This window comes from Chlorocebus sabaeus, chromosome X, assembly GCF_047675955.1.
Source record: "Chlorocebus sabaeus isolate Y175 chromosome X, mChlSab1.0.hap1, whole genome shotgun sequence".
Lineage (NCBI taxonomy): Eukaryota > Metazoa > Chordata > Mammalia > Primates > Cercopithecidae > Chlorocebus > Chlorocebus sabaeus.
The window spans coordinates 129,161,347-129,182,997 of NC_132933.1; the positions used below are offsets into that span (position 1 = coordinate 129,161,347).

The window sequence follows — 21,651 nt, forward strand, 5'->3', positions numbered from 1 at the left end:
GTGGGAGGATTGCCTGAGCCCAGGAGGTTGAGGCTGCAGTAAGCTGTGACCATATCAATGTACTCCAGCCTGGGTGACAGAGTGACACACTGTCTCAGAAACAAAACAAAACAAAGAGATTAGCAGATTAGCATGGAAGACAGATAGCAAGAAGTTAATTTTCCTGGGTACCTGGTCTCTTAACTATGTGGCATGTTTACAGATAATGACAATAAAGTAATTGCCATATTGGGGTGGCAAATGGGGTGATGAAGTAGCACTGGAGTTCAGGTTTGTATATGGTCATTTGTTAAGAGTTAGTTATATGTATTTAAGGATTCAAATTTTGTTAAATTAAATATAAATATCTAACTTGTTATTTATAAATTTGGTACAAGCTGAAGATGTAAATTTAGAGATGGGGGCGGGGGCAAAAGGCTTTATGTTATTACAGAGCAGTGGGCCATGGGGCCAGCTATTCCTATTACTGTGGAAGGTGAGTGTGCTCACAACGTGTTCTTTACCGCTACCCTCAAAGGTATGGAGAGGTGAGCCACAGTAGAGTGTTAAGAGCTCAGAAACTAGAATTAGCCTGTCTGGGTGCAAGGTCGGATTTTTGCCTTTGCTAGCTAGCTATGTGACTGTGGGTAAGTAATTTACCTCCACTTCAGTTTCCTCATCTCTAAAATAAAGAACTCAATGAGTTGCTGTGAGGATTAAATAATGCCCCTAACCTGCTTAACACAATGCCTGGCACATGGCATATACTCCATAAATGTCATCATTGCTGTTACTCAGTTTGATTCAATCTCCCATTTCTTCCTTTGGAAAGACAGAAAATAACTGCTTGTCTTTTGACATCAGTGTCTAACGCTAACGCTAAATATCTTTGGACTCTGACGTGGATCTTTATATTCTCCAAGAAATTACTACTGCAACACAATGTGGTAACGAAACCGTGAACTTTATTGAGAACTTTCAAGCATCATAACTTGAAGAAGTATTTCTCAATTCAGTTTATCGAAATACTTCAGCTTTCCAGCTGGATCTGGGATTATCTGTTAAAACAAAACAAAAAAAGGAAATTATTCATTTTAAAGCCAAAGTACATAATGAGTAGTCTGACATTAGTTGCCCATGCCTTGAGTAAAAATTATTTTTGTATATCAGATTGTATATTTAGAAAAAAATGAGATTTGTCCTACCTACTAATTTCGGCTATTCCAAAAGACAAATATTTTTATGTATTTTTTGTGAATAAATTAACATCTGTACTCAAGCACCCCAAAACTTACTTACAGCTCTTCTCTTGGCCACCAGGCTTTCATGGCATCTTCAGGTTTGATCTAATTAAGTCAAACACATTTAGAGAGCATGGCTACAGATGTTAATGTACTTTAAAAATCATCTGCTGCTAAAATGATGGTATGCCACAATTATCTGAAAAGGAGGCAGGTGTTCACTATGGGCTTACTAAAGTCCAGAATACAACTTTTAAATCTCAAGCTGCAAAGTAAAAAAAAAAAAAAAAAACCCAAACTCAAATACATCAAGCACTACTGTCAATAGTTAATGAATACTGTTGTGTTCCCTCCAAGAGCATCACAGCCTTAGAAACCTGTTAGACTTAAAAAAATTTCCAGGCCGGGTGTGGTGGCTCACGCCTGTAATCCCAGCACTTTGGGAGGCCGAGGCGGGTGGATCACGAGGTCAGGAGATCGAGACCATCCTGGCTAACACGGTGAAAGCCCGTCTCTACTAAAAATACAAAAAAGTAGCCGGGTGTGGTGGTGGGCGCCTGTAGTCCCAGCTACTCGAGAGGCTGAGGCAGGAGAATGGCATGAACCTGGGAGGTGGCAGAGTTTGCAGTGAGCCGAGATCCTGCCACTGCACTCCGGCCTGGGCGACAGAGCAAGGCTCTGCCTCAAAAAAAAAAAAAAAAAAAAAAAAAAAAAAAATTCCAATACATTTTGACCTCACATTAACTATGTTACTTGCTAGTTATAGGTAAAGTACATCTATCTTTATATATATATAAACAACTTATTGTAACTTTTGTAATTGACTGACTCTGAATCAATTTCTGATGGGTTTGCACAACAGGTTTGCCTTTGAGGTCAAAGTTAATGTTACAACAGCAAACTTACTCATCTCTATGTTGATCTGATGGATCTCAAAGGGGATTTGAAATTATACATTAAAGGTACTTTGAGCACTAGGTACCTTAAAGTATAAATCAGTCAGGTTAGTTTACATTTGTTGATTATGAGGCTTATAGAAAGAAATATGGCCGGGCGCGGTGGCTCAAGCCTGTAATCCCAGCACTTTGGGAGGCCGAGACGGGCGGATCACAAGGTCAGGAGATCGAGACCATCCTGGCTAACACAGTGAAACCCCGTCTCTACTAAAAACACAAAAAACTAGCCGGGCGAGGTGGCAGGCGCCTGTAGTCCCCGCTACTCGGGAGGCTGAGGCAGGAGAATGGCGTAAACCCGGGAGGCGGAGCTTGCAGTGAGCTGAGATCCGGCCACTGCACTCCAGCCCGGGCGACAGAGCAAGACTCCGTCTCAAAAAAAAAAAAAAAAAAAAAAGAAATATGAATCAGAAGCTGCTGGCTTAAGCAGCAGCTTAAGAAGCCTTAAAAAGCATTTCAGACACATCTTCAAGGTAGGGGGCACTTCCCCCTGGAGGTGCAGCAAAACCATCTGTGACTGATGAATAACATCTCCAATCAAAGGCATGTGCTAGGTGTCCAAGTTCCCAGAGATCGGTGAGAGCTCCCAAGAAGTACAATTTAACTCTGAAAGGTATTACAGGATGAGTACCAGACATTTCAGAAAACATGTTGACTATTTACATGATTAACTTTTGGGGGCCACAAATCTCTGAGAATCTGATGAAAACTATGGATTCTCCCTCCAGAAGAATGCATACGTGTTATCACATACTGTGGTGGTCATTCTTTTTAATTTTATTTTTGATCGACAAATAATAGTTGTATATATTTATGTGTTTGGATATTCTTTCAACAGACTTGCTATATGGAAACTATTCAAAGTATTATGATAGGCAGTATTTATTAGTGAACAACACAGCAGAAGTCCCTGCCCTTGGAGTTACATCCTAATTCTAATTTTAGGTTGCGGTAATAAATGCTTTCACAAATAGGTTGGTTGGGCCAGGTGTGGTGCCTCATGCCTGTAATCCCAGCACTTTGGGAGGCTGAGGTGGGTGGATCACTTGAGGTCAGGAGTTTGCGACCAGCCTGGCCAACATGGCGAAACCCTGTCTCTACTAAAAATACAAAAATTAGCCAGGTGTGGTAGTGCACGCCTGTAATCCCAGTTCTTTGGGAGGCTGAGGCTGGAGAGTCGCTTGAACCTGGGAGGCGGAGGTTGCAGTGAGCCAAGATCAGGCCACTGCACTCCAGCCTGGGTGACAGAGTTGAGACTCCGTCTCAAAAAAAAAAAAAAAAGTTGGTTGGAGGATGTGTAGGGTGGGGATAAAGTGGTGAGGAAAGACTTCTAAGATGATATTTGAGCAAAACTGTGAGCAAAGAGAGGGAACTAGTCATGCAGATGGAGTACAGAAAGAACTGCAAGGGCAAAGGCCCTGAGGCAAGAATCAGCTTAGCACGTTCAAGGACCAGAAAGGGGCACACCTGAGTTTAGAGCGCAAATTTCTACCAGTGGTTATCTATGGCTAATGGTACTTCTCTTTGGTTTGCTAAGGAAGGAAGTCTTAGGAGTCTATATTTTTCTATTACCCGAAGATAATGATTTCTTCTTCTAATGCTCTAGTATCTCCCAATTTCCTAACTGCAGCTTGTGTAAAACTCTTAATTTTTAGAAGATAAACATATTCTTCCTAAAAAGGTTCAAGCAAGTTTCTAAATTGTATTTTGGCAGGAGAGTACTTCAGGGACTGTCTATAAATTATACAGCCTCCTGGCTGGTAGCAGTGGCTCATGCCTGTAATCCCAGCACTTTGGGAGGCCGAGGAGGGTGGATCACTTGAGGCCAGGAGTTTGAGGCCATCCTGGACAACATGGAGAAACCCTGTCTTTACCAAAAAATACAAAAATTAGCTGGGTGTGGTGGTGCAGGCTTGTAGTCCCAGCTACTTGGGGGGCTGAGGCATGAGAATTGTATGAACCCTGGAGGCGGAGGTTGCATTGAGTCCAGATCATGCCACTGCCCTCCAATCTGGGCGACAGAGCAACACTCTGTCTCAAAAAAAAAAAAAAAAAAAAAATTATACAGCCTCCTAAATGAAATAATATATTTGTTTCAATCTCTTCTTTCTTCATGACAAGGAGAGAATCATTATCTTCAGTATTAATTGAGCTAGATTTTCTCAAAACTTCTTACTATGCATAGAAAGGTTTTGTTTGTGACTGTTTTCTTTGTCCAGAATACAGGAAGAAATTTGATACATGACCTATAAGACTTCTGAATTATTCTACCAAGTCTCCCCTCTGCCCTTTTTTTGTTTGGAATGGTGTATTTATCTGTATACTTGGCTTTGAAGTTCACAGCATCACGCCCCATATTCTGCTTTCTCCAGTTTCAGCTACTATTCCTACAGGCCAAAGAATGTCTGTACTCTGATTTCTGCTTAGCAATGTTTACTTCATTTACAAAATCAAGACAGTTCTAGTAACAAGGAAAGATTATTCTAAGGTTAGCAATTTTTTTTTTTTGACTCTAACCATCAACTCAACATAAAAAATATATATATACTTACGGTTTCACTACCAGGTTTCCAGCCAGCAGGGCAGACTAAAAGAAACAAAAAGAGGCAGAAGACATTTTAAAAACAGAATTCAGTTACCTCCAGCAACTGACTTTTTCTGTTTCTATATGAGACTGAAGTTAACAGAATATACTAATAAGAACATTTCCAGACCACCGAGCACATGACTTCTATTAGCCTCCTGTTCACACCAAGGAATTTTAGTCATGGAGCTTATCAGCAGGCAGCTAATCTATTTTCATTTTTAGCAATTGTGTTTAGTTACATTAAAAATATAAGAAATCAAGTTGATTGCCCCTCTAATACAGTTGGAAAGTTTGGGAATCTGGGGAGCTGAAAGGCCTAGGCATGGCAAAAAATTCCTCCCAATTTACATAAACTTCCAGTTAGCTTGTTTGCCATGTTTCCTGCAGTACTTTGTACTGATGACATGATTCACTATTTGTCAAAAGAGACTTTAGAATGCATCCTGACTCAGTGACTCAGTGACATTTTTAAAAGGAATATATGTGTTCTATTTTAGCAAAATGATGAACTTGTAGATTACAAATGTGATACTGAATAAGCCCAGAGATTACATTATTATACTTCATCTTAGCTGAAAGGCAGAAAAGTGATCAAGGATTATTTAAAGGCTAAATTCAATAATACAAACAGGCAAATGAAAACTACATCACTAAATATTGCCAGATTGACACATTCTAAGCTTGCAGAAACATAATTTTAAAAATTGCAGTAGCAGAAACTTTTCTCTTTGAGTTTTATCAAAAAGGACTATGCAAATAGTGAATATTTTTGCATCGTATTTAGTAAGCAGAATACACTAGTTTTATATACATACACACACACACATATATACACATATATATTTGATTTTTAGTAGAGGTGAGGTTTCACTGGGTTGCCCAGGCTGGTCTCGAATTCCTGAGCTCAAGCAATCTTCCCACCTTGGCCTCCCAAAATGCTGGGATTTCAGGCATAAGCCACCATGCCTGGCCTGATATTTTGTTAAAGCACTTTAAATTATAATTTGGTCTGTTAAAAAGATCTGCTAATAATTTGTAAATAATCAGAAAACTGTGGAAATATCCAAATTACTTTTATGATAAGAAACCAAACGAATTATGCTATCTTTCAAACTAAAAAAATCAAAAGGTTAGAAAGGAAAGGTACCTTCTCCATGTTTGTCAGTGTACTGGAATGCTTGAACCAAACGTAGTGTCTCATCCACTGATCTACCCACAGGAAGATCATTCAGAGTAATTTGTCTTAGGATTCCTTTGTCATCAATAATGAAGAGACCTCTGTAAGAGAAGAATGGTAGAGGTGAGGCCATTTCTTCTATGTATTGTGAATTCCTATACCATCCACACAGAAGGATGCGATACAGAACAAACACCACACTACCTACCTACTCCAATGGTACACACACACACACACACACACACACACGCGCGCGCGCATATCCCTCCCTCAATCTAATGTATAATTTGGAATTATCACTGTAAAACTGCAGCTTTAAAAATTTGTTTTTGGCTAAGAAATGTACCATAGTATTTACAGTTGTTGAAGATAATCTGGCTTTTAAAAACTATACACATATGTGCATATATTATTTTGAAAATAAAGAATAATTTTTAAATTGTTTTCAAACGGGATCTCACTCTGTTGCCCAGGCTGAAGTGCAGTGGCATGACCTCGGCTCATTGCAGCCTCAACCTCTTGGGCTCAAGTGATCCTCTTGCCACAGCCTCCTGAGTAGCTGGGACTACAGGTGTGTGCCACCACACCCGGCTAATTTTTGTATTTTTTGTAGAAACAGGGTTTCGTCATATTGCCCAGGCTAGTCTCAAACTGCTGGACTCAAGCAATCTACCTGCCTTGGCTTCCCAAAGTGCTGGGATTACAGGCGTGAGCCACCGTGCCTGGCCTTAAAAAAAATTTTAAAAAGAAACTAATGGCTCAAATCAAATAATATAGCTAACATTAGATAATTTTACTTGGTTAATGTTCAAATGATTCTACATTTTAAAACTGCCTCAGTCTTTTTTGGGGCATATTTACTCTTGGAAATTAACTTAGTAGTAACAGACTTTATGAAAGCAGAAAACATTAAAGACTTAGCAAGTACAAAAGAGGGGAAATTGCTGGTAGCAATACATGATACAATACAATGAACCTTGAGAACACTATGCATGAAAAGAGGCTAGTCATAAAAGCACATATTGTAGGATCCCATTTATATGAAATGTCCAGAATAGGCAACTATAGTGACATAAAGTAGATTTGTGGTTGCCTAAAGCCAGGGGAAGTGGGTTAGGGGAAACAGGGAGTGATTGCTAATGGGTATGGGGTTTTTTGGAGTATGAAAACATTCTAAAATTGTGGTGATGGTTGCACAACTCTGTGAATACACAAAAACCACTGAAATGTATTCTTTATTTTTAATTTTTTTAGAGACAGGGTCTCACTCTTGTTACCCAGGCTAGAGTGCAGTGGTGTGATCATAGATCATTGCAACCTTGAACTCCCAGGCTCTAGCGATCCTCTTATCTCAGCCTCTTGAGTAGGGGGACTGCAGGAATGTGACACCACAACAGGCTAATTTAACAAAAAAAATTTATTTTTTTTTTTGTAGAAGACAAGGGTCTGGTTATGTTGCCCAGGCTAGTCTCAAACTCCTGGGCTCAAGGGATCCTCCCACCTAGGTCTCCCAAAGTGCTGGGGTTACAGGCATGTACCACCATGCCCAGCTGAATTGTATTCTTTAAATGGGTATTGTATTATATGTGAACTATATTCCAATAAAGTTGTTATAAAAAACACAGGATTATAAAATACTGACACTTTCAGATAAAACATTTAAGAAAAACTATTGGCAAAACAAAGCAAATCAGCAATACAACCAAATTACAACTGTTTCACGCTAAAACTGCCCCCTTTTCAATAAATTCTATTAATGTTTGTTAGCTCAAGTAACCCAGTGAGAGCATCTGGGTAAAATATTTCCTTAATTTTGCCTATTCCAAAGACACAGGTTTGCTAAGTAGTATGACACTTGTATTTAGAAAAAAACACTACTGGAGTCAGTTTGGAAAAAAGGAAAAAGAAATGGACAAGGAGTTGGGGGACCTGGATTTAAGTCTGGGCTCTGCAATTAAATAATTATGTAACTTTGGCTAAGATCATGGAACTCTATGAATCTGTCTCTTTTATCTGTAAGATGACAGAGTTGGTGAAAGATCTCTAAATAATCTTCCAGCTCTAACAGTCTATGATGCTAACATAGTTTAATCAGGGCTAATATAAAGTAACATAGTTTAAGTTTAGTAGTTTATTTTAAAGACTAATAGAACAAAGTAATATTTCTTTCTTTTTTTTTTTTTTTTTTTGAGACAGAGTCTTGCTCTGTCACCTGGGCTGGAGTGCAGTGGTGCGATCTCGGCTCACCGCAACCTCTGCCTCCTGGGTTCAAGCGGTTCTCCTGCCTCAGCCTCCCGAGTAGCTGGGACTACAGGCACGTGCCACTACACCCAGCTAATTTTTGTATTTTTTAGTAGAGATGGGGTTTTACCATGTTGGTTGGCCAGGATGGTCTCGATATCTTGACCTCATGATCTGCCCGCCTTGGTCTCCCAAAGTGCTGGGATTACAGGCGTGAGCCACCATGCCCGGCCAATTATTTTTTATTATTATTATTTTTGTCACTCTGTCGCCCAGGCTGGAGTGCAGTGGCATGATCTGGGCTTACTGAAACCTCCGCCTCCCAGGTTCAAGCAATTCTCCCACCTCAACCTGCCGAGTAGCTGGGACTATAGGCACACGCCACCATGCCCGGGTAATTTTTGTATTTTTTGGTAGAGACAAGGTTTCACCATGTTGGCCAGGCTGGTCTCAAACTCCTGACCTCAAGTAATCTGCCCACCATGGCCTCCCAAAATGCCAGGATTACAGGCCTGAGCTACCGTGCCTGATCTCAAAATAATATTTCTTGATCGAAATTTGTTCTTCCATTTCATAAATAACATCTATTTCAAGGAGGATTATAAACATGCTTGGATTTGTCATAATGTAAAACCACTGAAAGGTACCTAAGAGTGTGGCCTGAGTCCTCTAGGTATACACCATAGTCCTTTGAGATCTGATGGGTCAAATCTGAAAGAAGTGGAATCCTTATTGGCCCAAGTCCTCCTTGTCTTCGAGGGGTATTAATCCTGTAACAAACAGAATGCTTACCTCTCAGAGCTAAGTAAACAGCATATATTAAAACAGCACTCTTTCTCTATACATGCACATGCACACACATTAACAAAATACACACATTCTTTCACTAACAAAACAGGCTAATATACTTTCTATTTTGCTTTTCCCATTTAATATATTCATATCCTTTAAACATTAAAAAAATATGTACACAACACATATTTATCTTATGTTTTTGAGACGGGGTCTTGCTCTGTCTCCCAGGCTGCAGGGCAGTGATGTGCTCATAGCTCAGTGTAGCCTAGAACTTCCAGGCTCAAGCGATCCTCCTGCCTCAGCCTCCTGAGAAGCTGGGACTACAGGTGTGCACCATCTCACTGGGCTAATGTTTTAAACACTTTTTTGTAGAGATGGGGTGTAGCTTTGTTACCCAGGCTGGTCTCAAATTCCTGGCTTCAAGCAATCCTCCTGCTTCAGCCTCCCAAAGTGCTGGGATTATAGCCATGAGCCACTGTGCTCAGCCTACAACACATTTTTGTTTTTTCTGAGACAGAGTCTTGCTCTGTCGCCCAGGCTGGAGTGCAGTGGCGTCATCTCGGCTCACTGCAACCTCTGCCTCCCAACTTCAAGTGATTCTTCTGCCTCAGCCTCCCAAGTAGCTGGGATTACAGGCGTGTGCCACCACACTGGCTGATTTTTGTATTTTTAGTGGAGATGGGGTTTCACCATATTGACCAGGCCGGTCTTGAACTCCTGACCTCAGATGATCCACCCGGCTTGTCCTCCCAAAGTGCTGGGATTACAGACATGAGCCACTGTGCCCGGCCTATAACACATTTTTAATGTATGGATACACAGATATTCCTTGACTTATGATGGGGTTGTGTCTTTTTTTTTGAGACGGAGTCTTGCTCTGTTGCCCAGGCTGGAGTGCAAAGGCACGATCTTGGCTTACTGCAACCTCCGTCTCCCAGGTTCAAGCGATTCTCCTGCCTCAGCCTTGCGAGTAGCTGGGATTACAGGCACCCGCCACCACGCCCAACAAATTTTTGTATTTTTAATAGAGACAGGGTTTCACCATGTTGGCCAGGCTGGTCTTGAACTCTTGACCTCAGGTGATCTGCCTGCCTCAGCCTCCCAAAGTGCTGGGATTACAGGCCACTGTGCCCAGCTGGGGTTATGTCTTGATAAACACATCATAAGTTAAAAATATCATTAGCTAAAAATGTATTTACTATCCCATAAACCCACTGTAAAGTTGAAAAATTATATGTCGAACCATCATAAGTCAGGACCATCTTTACTATATTTTACTAATCTCCATGATGGAGATTTAAACCATTTACCTTTTTTTGCTTTATAAACACTGCTGAAAACATCCTTGTATTCTTACTTTTATACACTTGTCTAATTGATTTCTGAAAGTGAAACTGATAGATCAAAAGACATGTAGTATCATAAGCATGATCTCAGTAGTGTGATCATAAGACAAAGCCTTGAAGAGATAGACAGGATACAAATGATGACATTTTAACATTCTGAGAGACAAAGAAATGCAAAGTCCACTTGAAACAGTGAAGGAAGTTAGTTATAATATCAGATGCATCAGTCTTCAGTACAGGTTGTGTATCCCTTATCAGAAGTGCTTGGGACAAGAAGTGTTTTGGATTGAGATTTTTTTCTGATTTTGATATATCTGCATACTTACTGGTTGAACATCCCTAATCTGAACTCTGAAATGCTTCACTGAGCATTTCCTTTGAGCATCATGTCAGCACTCAAAAAATTCTGAATTTTGGAACACTGTGGATTTCAGATTAGGGATGCTCAATGAGTATTCCGTAACTTGAAACCAGGAGACATGGGCTGATGCTGTAACAGGAGGGTACTGACACAGCAGACAGAAAACAAAACGACATTGCTCCAGGTATCTGGAGCCCAGTTCTGACACCCAAGTAGAAATCTCTGGTTGATGTGAAACCTATCCAGCTGAGAATGTATCCCCAAATTTCCTTGGGAAAGCAATCCCAAATTATTTGGGATGACATAACTTTTTCCTTAGTGGATATGCATTTTAATCCTCGGAAGATTTAGAATTACTACAGAAGTGATGAAGCACAGCCCAGGCAACATGGCAAGACTCCATCTCTACAAAAATAAAAATTAAAATAGGCATGGTGGTGCAAGCTTGCAGTCCCAACTATCTGGGGAGGTAGAAGGACTGTTGGAGCCCATGAGTTCAAGGCTGCAGGGAGCTATGACTGATTGTGCCACTGCACTCCAGCCTGGGCAACACAGTAAGACCCTGTCTTTCTTTTTTTTTAAAAGGAAATGATAAAGCAAATTAAGCCTATATTTTATTTTTTTTTTTTGAGACAGGATCTCACTCTGTTGTCCAGGCTGGAGTGCAATGGTATGATCTTGACTCACTACAGCCTTGACCACCTAGGCTCAAGTGATCCTTCCATCTCAGGCTCCCGAGTAGCTGGGACCACAGGCACACGCCACCAGACCTGGCTAATTTTTTAAATTTTTTGTATAGATAGGGTCTCACTATGTTGCCCAGGCTGGTCTTGAACTCCTGGGTTGAAGTGATTCTCCTGCTTTGACCTCCCAAAGTGCTGGGATTATAGGTGTGAGCCACCATGCCAGGCTATTTTAATATTTTTATATTAAGAAATAATCAGTACATATTTATATATTAAGTTATTTATAATGTTTAAGATAATTTGGCACATTAGAACTACGTAAGTATTTGGGAAGGTTTGTCTAAAAATTGAGATACTTAAGGAATTCAAATATATTAAACATATAACTGCATTTAAAAATACTTATGGGAATTAATTTCTTAGGGAAATATAATTAATTAAATTGTAGCTCCCCAAGCAATGAAAATTTGTTATACACACACACAGATTATAAATGAAAAAAAGCTCGTGTTTTAAATCTGTAACTTTAATAAATTGAATATTATGTTTTAAAACCAAAATAATTCTGAATCTTTTGTTTGTTTTGTTTTTGAGATGGTGTTTCACTCTTGTTTCCCAGGCTGGAGTGCAATGGTGCAACCTCAGCTCACTGCAACCTCCACCTCCTGGGTTCAAGTGATTCTCCTGCCTCAGCCTCCTGGGTATCTGGGATTACAGGCACCTGCTACCATGCCTGGCTAATTTTGTATTTTTAGTAGACATGGGGTTTCTCCATGTTGGTCAGGCTGGTCTCGAACTCCCCACCTCAGGTGATCCGCCTGCCTTGGCCTCCCAAAGTGCTGGGATTATAGGCGTGAGCCACTGTGCCTGGCCTAATTCTGAATGGTCTTTATTGTGCACAAAGTTTTCTGCACAAGACTGTGGACACTATTAAAAACTCGTATTAACATGTAAATTTCCAATTTTGAGACATGTTGCCCAACGGCTCTCCAGAAATGCTAAGTAGCTGTGTGTGAGTGCCATTTCTTCAATTTTTGTCCACAGTGGATAAATTTTTTCAATCTTTTTAAATGTTGGCCAAACAGACAGGGAAAATTGGCATCTCTTGTCATTTTATTTTGCAATTCTTTACAACGAATTTAGGTAGAACATCTTTTTATGATTAATGAATTAAAAAAAAATGTTTTTAATTAATTAAAAAAATTATTGTTTATTGAAAATTGTAAAAGCTGAGTTTGACTATATAACTGTGTAACAGAGAAATGGCATATTTTAAAGATTTTTTTTCCTTCAGATTATGGTAACCCACTTTATCATAATAAAGTAATCATATAATTCAGTGGTTTTCGTTATAGAAATCACATCTACTGCATTTAACTTTTCCCCTAATTTTGAAATGTCCTATAAAATCCTTAAGCATTTTTACTATTGCAGCTGATTATATTACTCTTCTCTCTTTTTTTAACCCGGAAAATGTGTAGAGGCATGTATTACTCTTAGATAAATCTATTCCTGAATTGCCTGATAAATGACTATATTCTTATTGTATCATATCAAGATTTATCTGCCCATGCTTTAAGAGTAAATCCATTCTTTTTTTCTACAAATGTTAAGTGTAAGATACTGACCAGGCCAAATGGGTAAACTGTGAATCAACAGAGCATGCTACCACTTCAGTATTTATAGATCTGAATTCTTCAAGTCTATCACCAAAAGCGATAATTTCAGTTGGACACACAAATGTGCTGAAAGGTAAAACAAACAAACAAAAATCAGTATTCTCCAAATAAGCATATACCTAAACTTTCAAATGACAATTTTTACAAATACCTTTAATAATAAAAATGCACACTAAGAATAATTTTATATTTGAACCTTTTCAAAACTGTCATTTGATCAAATATTTAATAAAGAAACATATTACAGAGTTCTCAACTACATCTCAATAAACTTTCTTATTACAACTTAATAGTTCAGTAGTCAACCAGTGTTCCCTTCTCCCTTATAGCAATAGCCACCCCCCATTTTATTACTTTTATTTAATAATACCTTTTATTTATATAGTACTTTACAGCTTTCAAAGGATCTATAAACATTTTACATCATTTCACTATTTTTTTTTTTTTTTTTTGAGATGGAGTCTAGCTCAATCGCCCAGGCTGGAGTGCAGTGGCGCGATCTCGGCTCACTGCAAGCTCCGCCTCCCGGGTTCACGCCATTCTCCTGCCTCAGCCTCCCAAGTAGCTGGGACTACAGGCGCCCGCCACCACACCCAGCTAATTTTTTGTATTTTTAGTAGAGACGAGGTTTCACCGTGTTAGCCAGGGTGGTCTCTATCTCCTGACCTCGTGATCCGCCCACCTCGGCCTCCCAAAGTGCTGGGATTACAGACGTGAGCCACCGCGCCTGGACACTATTTTTTTTTATATTCCTATACCAACCCTATGAACTAGATGCATCTATCTGTATTTTGGAGAGGAGGCAATGTTTTCCAGTACCCCCACCCCTCCTTTCTTGATAATGTCCTCTTCCACCTTGTCTACCAGTCCTGTGCAGCCAGGGGTTTTATACCTTAATACCCTCATGTTGTCAGAAGGCCATGTTTAGAGAATATTACTAGGGTGGCATTTTTTCAAACCATGGTAGGGACTCCTTAAATCAACTGAGTTCTAAACATTTTTAAAAAGTGAAATCAAATAAAAAATAGGAGACTATATCATACATAGTAAGGGTAAATTATGAAACATATGTTTGTATATACAAATACATATATATGTTTGTCTTCAACAGTGATATTCAAAATATTTAACAATCTTAACTCAAAGCTGGCTTTTGTTCTGGAGGTTTCTGAAAGGGACCAGGCAGGAGGACTAACTACTTGGGGAGGGAAGGGAAGTGGCTATTTACCACATGATATGAGGGTTTTTCAGCATTTTAAGGAGCATGGCTGTGCTGGTGCATCCAGACGGAATGTTGCTGTATATATATGTGCCTGTGTACTGGCTGGCAATGAAAAATGTATTTCCTACTGTGAGACATGGTCAAGAAAGTTTGAAAAACATAGACTTCGGGCACAAGTTCCTATCAGAGACCAATACAGGATTTTAACATGTTTCAGCTGTTCAGGTACAGCACTGTCATGTCCAAGTAGACAGTTCTAATCTAGGATGATGTCCCTGGAAACCTGGGCTATAAAATGTATTTTAAATATTTTCTAAGGGGTAGGAATGGTCAGCCTCAGCTTTCCCTTTTTTTTTTTTTTTTTTTTTTTTTTGTGGTAGGGTCTCACTCTGTCGCCCAGGCTGGAGTGCAGTGGTGTGATCTCAGCTCACTGCAACCTCTGCCTCCCGGGTTCAAGCAATTCTCCTGCCTCAGCCTGCTGAGTAACTGGGACTACAAGCACCCACCACCACGCCCGGGTAATTTTTTTTTGTATTTTCAGTAGAGACGGGGTTTCACCATGTTGGCCAGACTGGTCTAGAACTACTGACCTCAGGTGATCTGCCCATCTCGGCCTCCCAAAGTGCTGGGATTACAGGCGTGAACCACTGCGCCCAGCCTCTGCCTTTCTTCTTATTTCAAGGAATGCTACCTAGAGATACATTTGACCAACTTCTTAGTGAAGACAGAAAAAGTTTTGGCAGGAAACTGAAGGGTTACGTTTGTAACTTTCCTCCTTGTAGACTGGCAAATGCCCCAGAATTCTTCCTTCTCTAACCAGGCACAGTCCAGCATTACATGAAAACAGGAAGAAGCTATCTTAGCTCCTTGTCCCAGAAGACCATTGCTAACAACATGCTCCAATTAACTATCTCTTACCCATTATGGAGTTATGAATAACAATGGAGAAACACAACATATTTTTCTGCTACATTAGACTAATTTCCAAATTCAGGGTGTTGTATATATTTAACATACATGTTAACTTTCTGGTTTTATAAACATGAATTTAGAAGGCCTGTCATTTTTTATGTTTACTGAAATTTCTATTTCTGGTTTCTATTAGAAATTAAGCTATACTTAAAAAAATCAAGTCACAGTATGAGTTGATTAGAAAGAAGCAAGTTCTTACTAATTTAAAAGATTATTATGCAGACTCATAACTTTAGTCTCAATGTAATAATTTTCATGAGAATTCTTCCTATTTGGCTTAGAGCGGGGGCTGGCAAACGGGTCAACAGGCCAAATCCAGTAGAAAAAATTTGTTAATCCCTGGCCTAGAAACAACCTATAGAAGTGAGCTTAAGTATACCCTCCCTGCAAGTTTAAATATGATCTATGTGGTTCTAGATTAGTCCTAATGGAAAAAGGCACAGTGGCAAAGATACTTTTTTTAACCAAAAAGTAAGTTCCAAGAGAATAAAAGATAAAAATTGACATAACTCTTTTTGGTCTCTTTTCACTTTCATGAGTTTTGAAAAACACTCAAAATAGTGTTTTGCAAAATAAAATTAAATCCTCATTGTGAATAAAGCTGTGGGAGTATTTACTTTTAGTCAACTTTCTGACCATATACAAAAATGCTCACTGTCACAGAGTTAAAGAAAGACGAGAAACCCCACAATAAGCATAACATATACACAGGTGTTATTCCTTATTCCTTAAGCAGTATATAGTATTTTCAGCAAAATGTTCAAATCTCAGAAAAGCAACAGATGCAGCAAAGAATAAAAATGGAAAAACCACAGTTACATGGTATCACCAGAGAAAATGGCTTAATTTTCTTTTTCTTTTTTTTTTTGAGACAGAGTCTCACTCTGTCGCCAGGCTGGAGTGCAGTGGTGCAATCTTGGCTTACTGCAACCTCTGCCTCCAGGGTTCAAGTGATTCTCCTGCCTCAGCCTCCCGGGTAGCTGGGACTACAGGTGTGTACCACCACACCCAGCTAATTTTTGTGTTTTCAGTAGAGATGGGGTTTCACCATGTTGGCCAGGATGGTCTTGATCTCTTGACCTTGTGATCCGCCGGCCTTGGCCTCCCAAAGTGCTGGGATTACAGAATTATTTTTCTAATTAAGAGGGATACATTAAAAAGAATTATGGCATAAGTCTTGCTATTAAAGCTTTCTAAAATATTATCAATCCATTTTCTTGCCTTAGTAGGTATAGCTTAATGAATATATTGTAGCTTTCCTCTAATTATTCCATTATAACATAATCATGTAGACATAAGTATTGAGGTCGATGTGTTATGACTCTGAAATATATGGTAGATGTTACCTTTTTAAATACATTTCTTTACTTCAGCTTGCCTTTTTAAAAACCAAGAGCTGAACAAAATTTCTGTTTGATATTCCTAAAAAACAATTGATAAAGACTGAGATTTTACTAGCTGCTATTTACGTGTATTACTTACAAATCAAGTGGGTAGAAGAAAAAAACCAAGTATTTCCCACGATAATCAGTTAACTTCAGCTCCTTAAATTCTCCATCGATCACAGCTGTTCCTTCCCAGTAGGGCGCTGGCTTGGAAACTAAGAAAGAAAAATACATGATGTTCTGTAACACTTAGAAAGTTGGTGGAATGGTAGAAGGACATCTTTAGAAAATCACTAAAAATCAGGGCTACCTTTAGATCTCTTTGGCAGTCTGGTGAAGCTTACAGACTTCTTAAAAGAGTGTTATTGAATGCAAAAAGGAAAATACATAGAATTACAAAAGAAACCAATTGTATTTAAATGCAATTATCAAAATATTTTTTAAAATGGTGATATCATAAAACACGTGCTCTGTAACACTTCAAAACTGCAAGATCTAGTCATGATCTGACAACTTAACTACCTAAGATAACGATGAGTGAAGATGGTGTTTCAGGATACCTGCAATAACCATAATGTAGCAAGAAAATAACTGTGGTTCTATTGGTGAAAGGTACAAGTACTGCTGAAGCTAGTGTAGTTTGTTGCTGACATTCATAATAGAAGGAAACACTAACTTTCAGATGGGGGTTAGTGAAAATAAATACTTTTTTCCCCTATTCATGCTCACAGACCCCTTAAATTCCACCCTGCACTAAACCCTCCTGGATACTTCAATATAGCCCCGCTTCAAGTTGTCAACTTCCTACATTTCAAATAATTAGATTCTCCTTTCTCTAATGGCAGGCTTCCAGATGTGCTAATTTAGTTCGTCCAGCTTCTAACCTACACATGGAGGACCTGCTGCAGATGAGGCTACACAAAATGAGGAGGGAATGTACAAATATGTCAGGCCAGAAGTGTAAAATCCCAAACCATGGGATCATTTTCCTAGAGGGCTTTGAAAGAAGACTCCCTTGAACAGGTTTCAAGTGACCCAATGGAAACTGAACAGTTCATGCCGCTGTCTTGTAAGGACATACAGTAATTTTAGCCAACACACTTAGATAATAATGCACTTCATGCTCTGTTAACACATTCAGATAGCACTTATACTTTCAGACCCCTTACAAACACTGAGGGCAATACTTGCTTCCAAGTTGGCTAAGGTTCCTAGAAAGTAAGGCTTATACTTTTCTGTAACAGCCACCATTTATGTCACTCTGAAATAGAGAGAAACAACATGAATTTCTCTTAAAAATTAATATATAACATATGATTACTTATCTTGAGCCAGCATCCTACCTCATATGTATAATCCTGATCTGATTAGGTAAAGGCCAGGAGGGAGAAATAGACAGAAGGGTATTCAATTATATATACTTTAAATAAATTACTTAAAATGCTACTTAAGTGAAAGGTTATAATAATTTTCATGATCTGTTACAATGATGTGCCCTAATGATTTTAGCATACTGGGAAAACCATATTTGAAAAATAAATTTTGTTCTGAAAATTGATTTTGGAAATATTTGGTTAAGAATGGTAGTTACTTTGCTAAGATCTATAAATGGAATTCCCAAAGCAATCCCTTGCATTTATCAAAAAAAACACACATTGTCTTGAATATAAATTTCGTAATTAACATAAAGATTCTGGTAAATGCAGAGAAGTACAAAGAATATTTAAACCCTCTCTCTCCATAACTCCCATCAACTTAACTACTGTTAACATTCTAATGTGTTTTTCCAGTCTTATTTTTAAAAATTTTATTTATTTATTTATTTTTTTGAGACAGAGTCTCAGTCTGTTGCCCAGGCTGGAGTGCAGTGGTGTGATCTGGGCTCACTGCAACTTCTGCCTCCCGGGTTCAAGGGATTCTCTTTCCTTAGCCTGCCCAGTAGCTGGGATTACAGGTATGCGCCATCACACCCGGCTAATTTGTGTATTTTTAGTAGAGATGGGGTTTCACCATGTTGGCCAGTCTGGTCTCGAACTCCTGACCTCAGGTGATCAGCCAGCCTCGGCCTCCTAAAGTGCTGAAATTATAGACATGAGCCACCACGCCTTGGCCTTTTCATGCTTTTTTAAACACAAATTTGCCACGTTGCATCCCCGCCTTTTTTTCCTCCTTAAAGGAAACAGTAAATTAATTATGAACAGTTTTTGATATTACTAAAAATTATTTGAAAATATGGCCTTAATGGCTCCATAATAGTCTTTACTAACAAAAGTCTTTGTATCTTTAATTCTAGATAAGCCTACATGTCACAGAGAAATGTAGTAAACAACTAAAATGTTAAGTTTTGCTGGTAAAGGGAAAGCTTTGAAGTAGATTCGTTTCCTATGGAAAATATATGTAATGCAAGTAAACACTTAACTGGCTGACATACTTAAAATACTTTCCCAGGCAAGTAAAACCAGTGGGACTTGGAAACACTGTGATTTTAAAATTTAAGACTGGTTTTCTTAAAAATCCCAAAGTAGGCCGGGTGCGGTGGCTCACGCCTATAATCCCAGCACTCTGGGAGGCCGAGGCAGGCGGATCATGAGGTCAGGAGTTCCAGATCAGCCTGGCCAATATAGTGAAACCCTGTCTCTACTAAAAATACAAAAATTAGCCAGGTGTGGTGGCGCGCGCCTGTAGTCCCAGCTACTCGGGAGGCTGAGGCAGAAGAATCGCTGAACCAGGGTGGTGGAGGTTGCAGTGAGCCAAGATTGCCCCACCGCACTCCAGCCTGGGTGACTGAGCGTGACTTTGTCTAAAAAAAAAAAAAAAGTCCCAAACTAGTTAACTTTCAGTAAGTAAGAACTGTAAATGTTTAAGAGGACAAAACAGTTTTTCTCATTTATCACTTCCAACCCATCCTAAGTCATAACAACATTCCATTTAACTCTAGGGATTCAGAATTGTGAAGCATTACTTTTTTCACTGAATATTGGCATGGAACATGCTGTAACTGAACCATAAAAGCCAACTGCACACCACAGAATGTCAAATGATCTGTAGGAAAAGCAGGTTACTGAATAGCAAGCAAGAGACAGCCTTTATCTATAGCCACTGTTCACTTTTGGTTAATTTTAACATCCAGATGTAGCAGGCCACAACTTTCACAGTATCTACTTCGTCTGACGTGTCATTCCTGAAAGTGGCCATTAGCTTTGTACACTGGACAGAAATGCAAATAATCAAAAACCAAATTGGCAGGACACAAATTTGCCACGAGGTTTATCATCAACCCAAATGCATACCTCTAACCTCCTTTCCCCTCATTTCCCTCAAAAGTACACTCTGTAATAGGTTCTTCATGTCTGAGAAACATAAGGAATATCCATTAACTACACAGGCTTTGGGGAAGGTGGCTTTTACTAATAATCTTTGTAAGATGCAAACAAAAAGGAGGAAAGAAAAACGAAATGTTTGACCTCCTGAGCACTGTGTTTAGCAACTTTTCTGTTTAATCAAACTTTTTGTGAATCATTATTCAACCTATCAATGTCTTCCTTCGCTGAAACAGTACCTGAAAAAGACGGGATGTGCTCCGGGCACTTTGAGATGTTTCAGGAACTGTTTCAGTTTGCCCAACATCCTCGATGCAAACTCGGGACTAGGGCCACCCACTTTCCCTCAGCTGCGGCTTTTGGGGTAACCACTACCTCTTCTAAAATCTGATCAGTGGAAACCATACCTTTCTTCACAGCTAGAACTCCCCTTTATTCCCTTCCCCGCCCTCCTAGGAGAGAACCAGGCCCGCCCAGGGCCCGGAGGCAGCCTAGGGGGTGCCGCCCAAGCCGACTCCGGGGGTGTAACCGGGGTACACGTGTCTCCGGAGTCTCCCCTCCCACGCTCTGGCGGGACGCCACCTACTCTTGGCTTTGCTTAGGTGCAGGGAGTGGTCGGCGACCGATACCCGGGATGCCTCTCCCGGGTACACTTGTCCACCCGCGTAGAAGTGGCACTCCTCTTCGCGGGTGCGGGGCCTGTCCTCTGTCTCCCAGCCCCGCACAGCTCCAGTCGGCAGCAGGAACAGCAGTAGCGGCAGCAGAAGCAGCCTTCGGTGCCGGCCTTGGGCCGGAGTTGTCGCGGCTAGCAGCGGCAGCGCCTCCATGACCACGCGAGCGCAGAAACACGTCCCTTGGCGCGAGCCCGGCTTCTCCCGCCGCCAGGCAGCTACAACCGCGTGCACGACGCCAGCGCGAGCCGGGGCGCGGCCTCGCGAGACCTGCTCCGCCCCCTCCCTCCCCCCCCCGCCCCGCTCACCGCCCCGCCACGTGGGCGCCGGCCCCGCCTCCCCTCTCCCACGCCTGCATTTGCGCCTGCGTCCCGCGGCGGACCAGGATCTGGAGCGTAGTCCAACTCTGCAAAGGCTGAGACAAGGTCTCCTGACCTTCGCGCTGTTTTAGACATCCTTCCACGCCCATCTCTTCCACAAAGCCTCACCACTGCACACAAGCCCCCACAAGCGGAATCTAGCCTATATGCTTGTGAATGGCTTGCATTTTATATTTCTAATAAGCTTTTTAAAAGTCACTTAACATTTTAAAAAATTATGTTTGACAAATCATAATTGTATACATTCGTGGGATGCAATGTGATATTTTGAAATATGTATCCAATGTGGGATGATTACATCACATTAATTAACTTACCCATCGCCTTGTTTACCTATGACTTTTATGGTGAGACATTTCAAATTTACTCTTATTCATTTTGAAATACACATTATTATTGACTGTAAAATTTACCCTGCTGCTTACCAGAGGCTGGGCAGTAGGGAAGGCGGGGAGAGAGGGAAGGAATGGGGAGTTAGTTGTTGGTCAAAGGTTACCAAGTTCCAGATAGACAGGAATAAGTTTCAAGATCTAATATACATTTACTAATTTTTTTCTCGAAGTGATTTGTGTGAACAGTGCCATGATCTGCACTACCTGCAGCTCTTTTAAGTGCTGGAAAAACTTAGAGAGGATAGGTCTAACCATTTACTTTCC

At 40.1% G+C, this 21,651-nt stretch overlaps 1 protein-coding gene across 2 annotated transcripts; it reads right to left on the reverse strand.

Moving 5' to 3' along the window:
* Positions 1-924: 924 nt before the first annotated feature.
* PRDX4 (peroxiredoxin 4) lies at positions 925-20,886 on the reverse strand. Of its 2 annotated transcripts, none has more exons than XM_007991293.3 (7): positions 20,531-20,886; positions 16,722-16,839; positions 12,995-13,111; positions 8,826-8,948; positions 5,908-6,038; positions 4,726-4,760; positions 925-1,037 (listed from the first exon to the last, which is right to left on the reverse strand). In XM_007991293.3, exons 1-7 carry the CDS (start codon positions 20,769-20,771, stop codon positions 987-989), a joined length of 816 nt encoding a protein of 271 aa, XP_007989484.1. In that variant the 5' UTR covers positions 20,772-20,886; the 3' UTR covers positions 925-986. The 2 variants fall into 2 exon arrangements, with proteins under 2 accessions (XP_007989484.1, XP_072869940.1); XM_073013839.1 differs by lacking the exon at positions 925-1,037 and adding an exon at positions 1,260-1,325 and having other exon boundaries at positions 20,531-20,877.
* Positions 20,887-21,651: the final 765 nt, after the last annotated feature.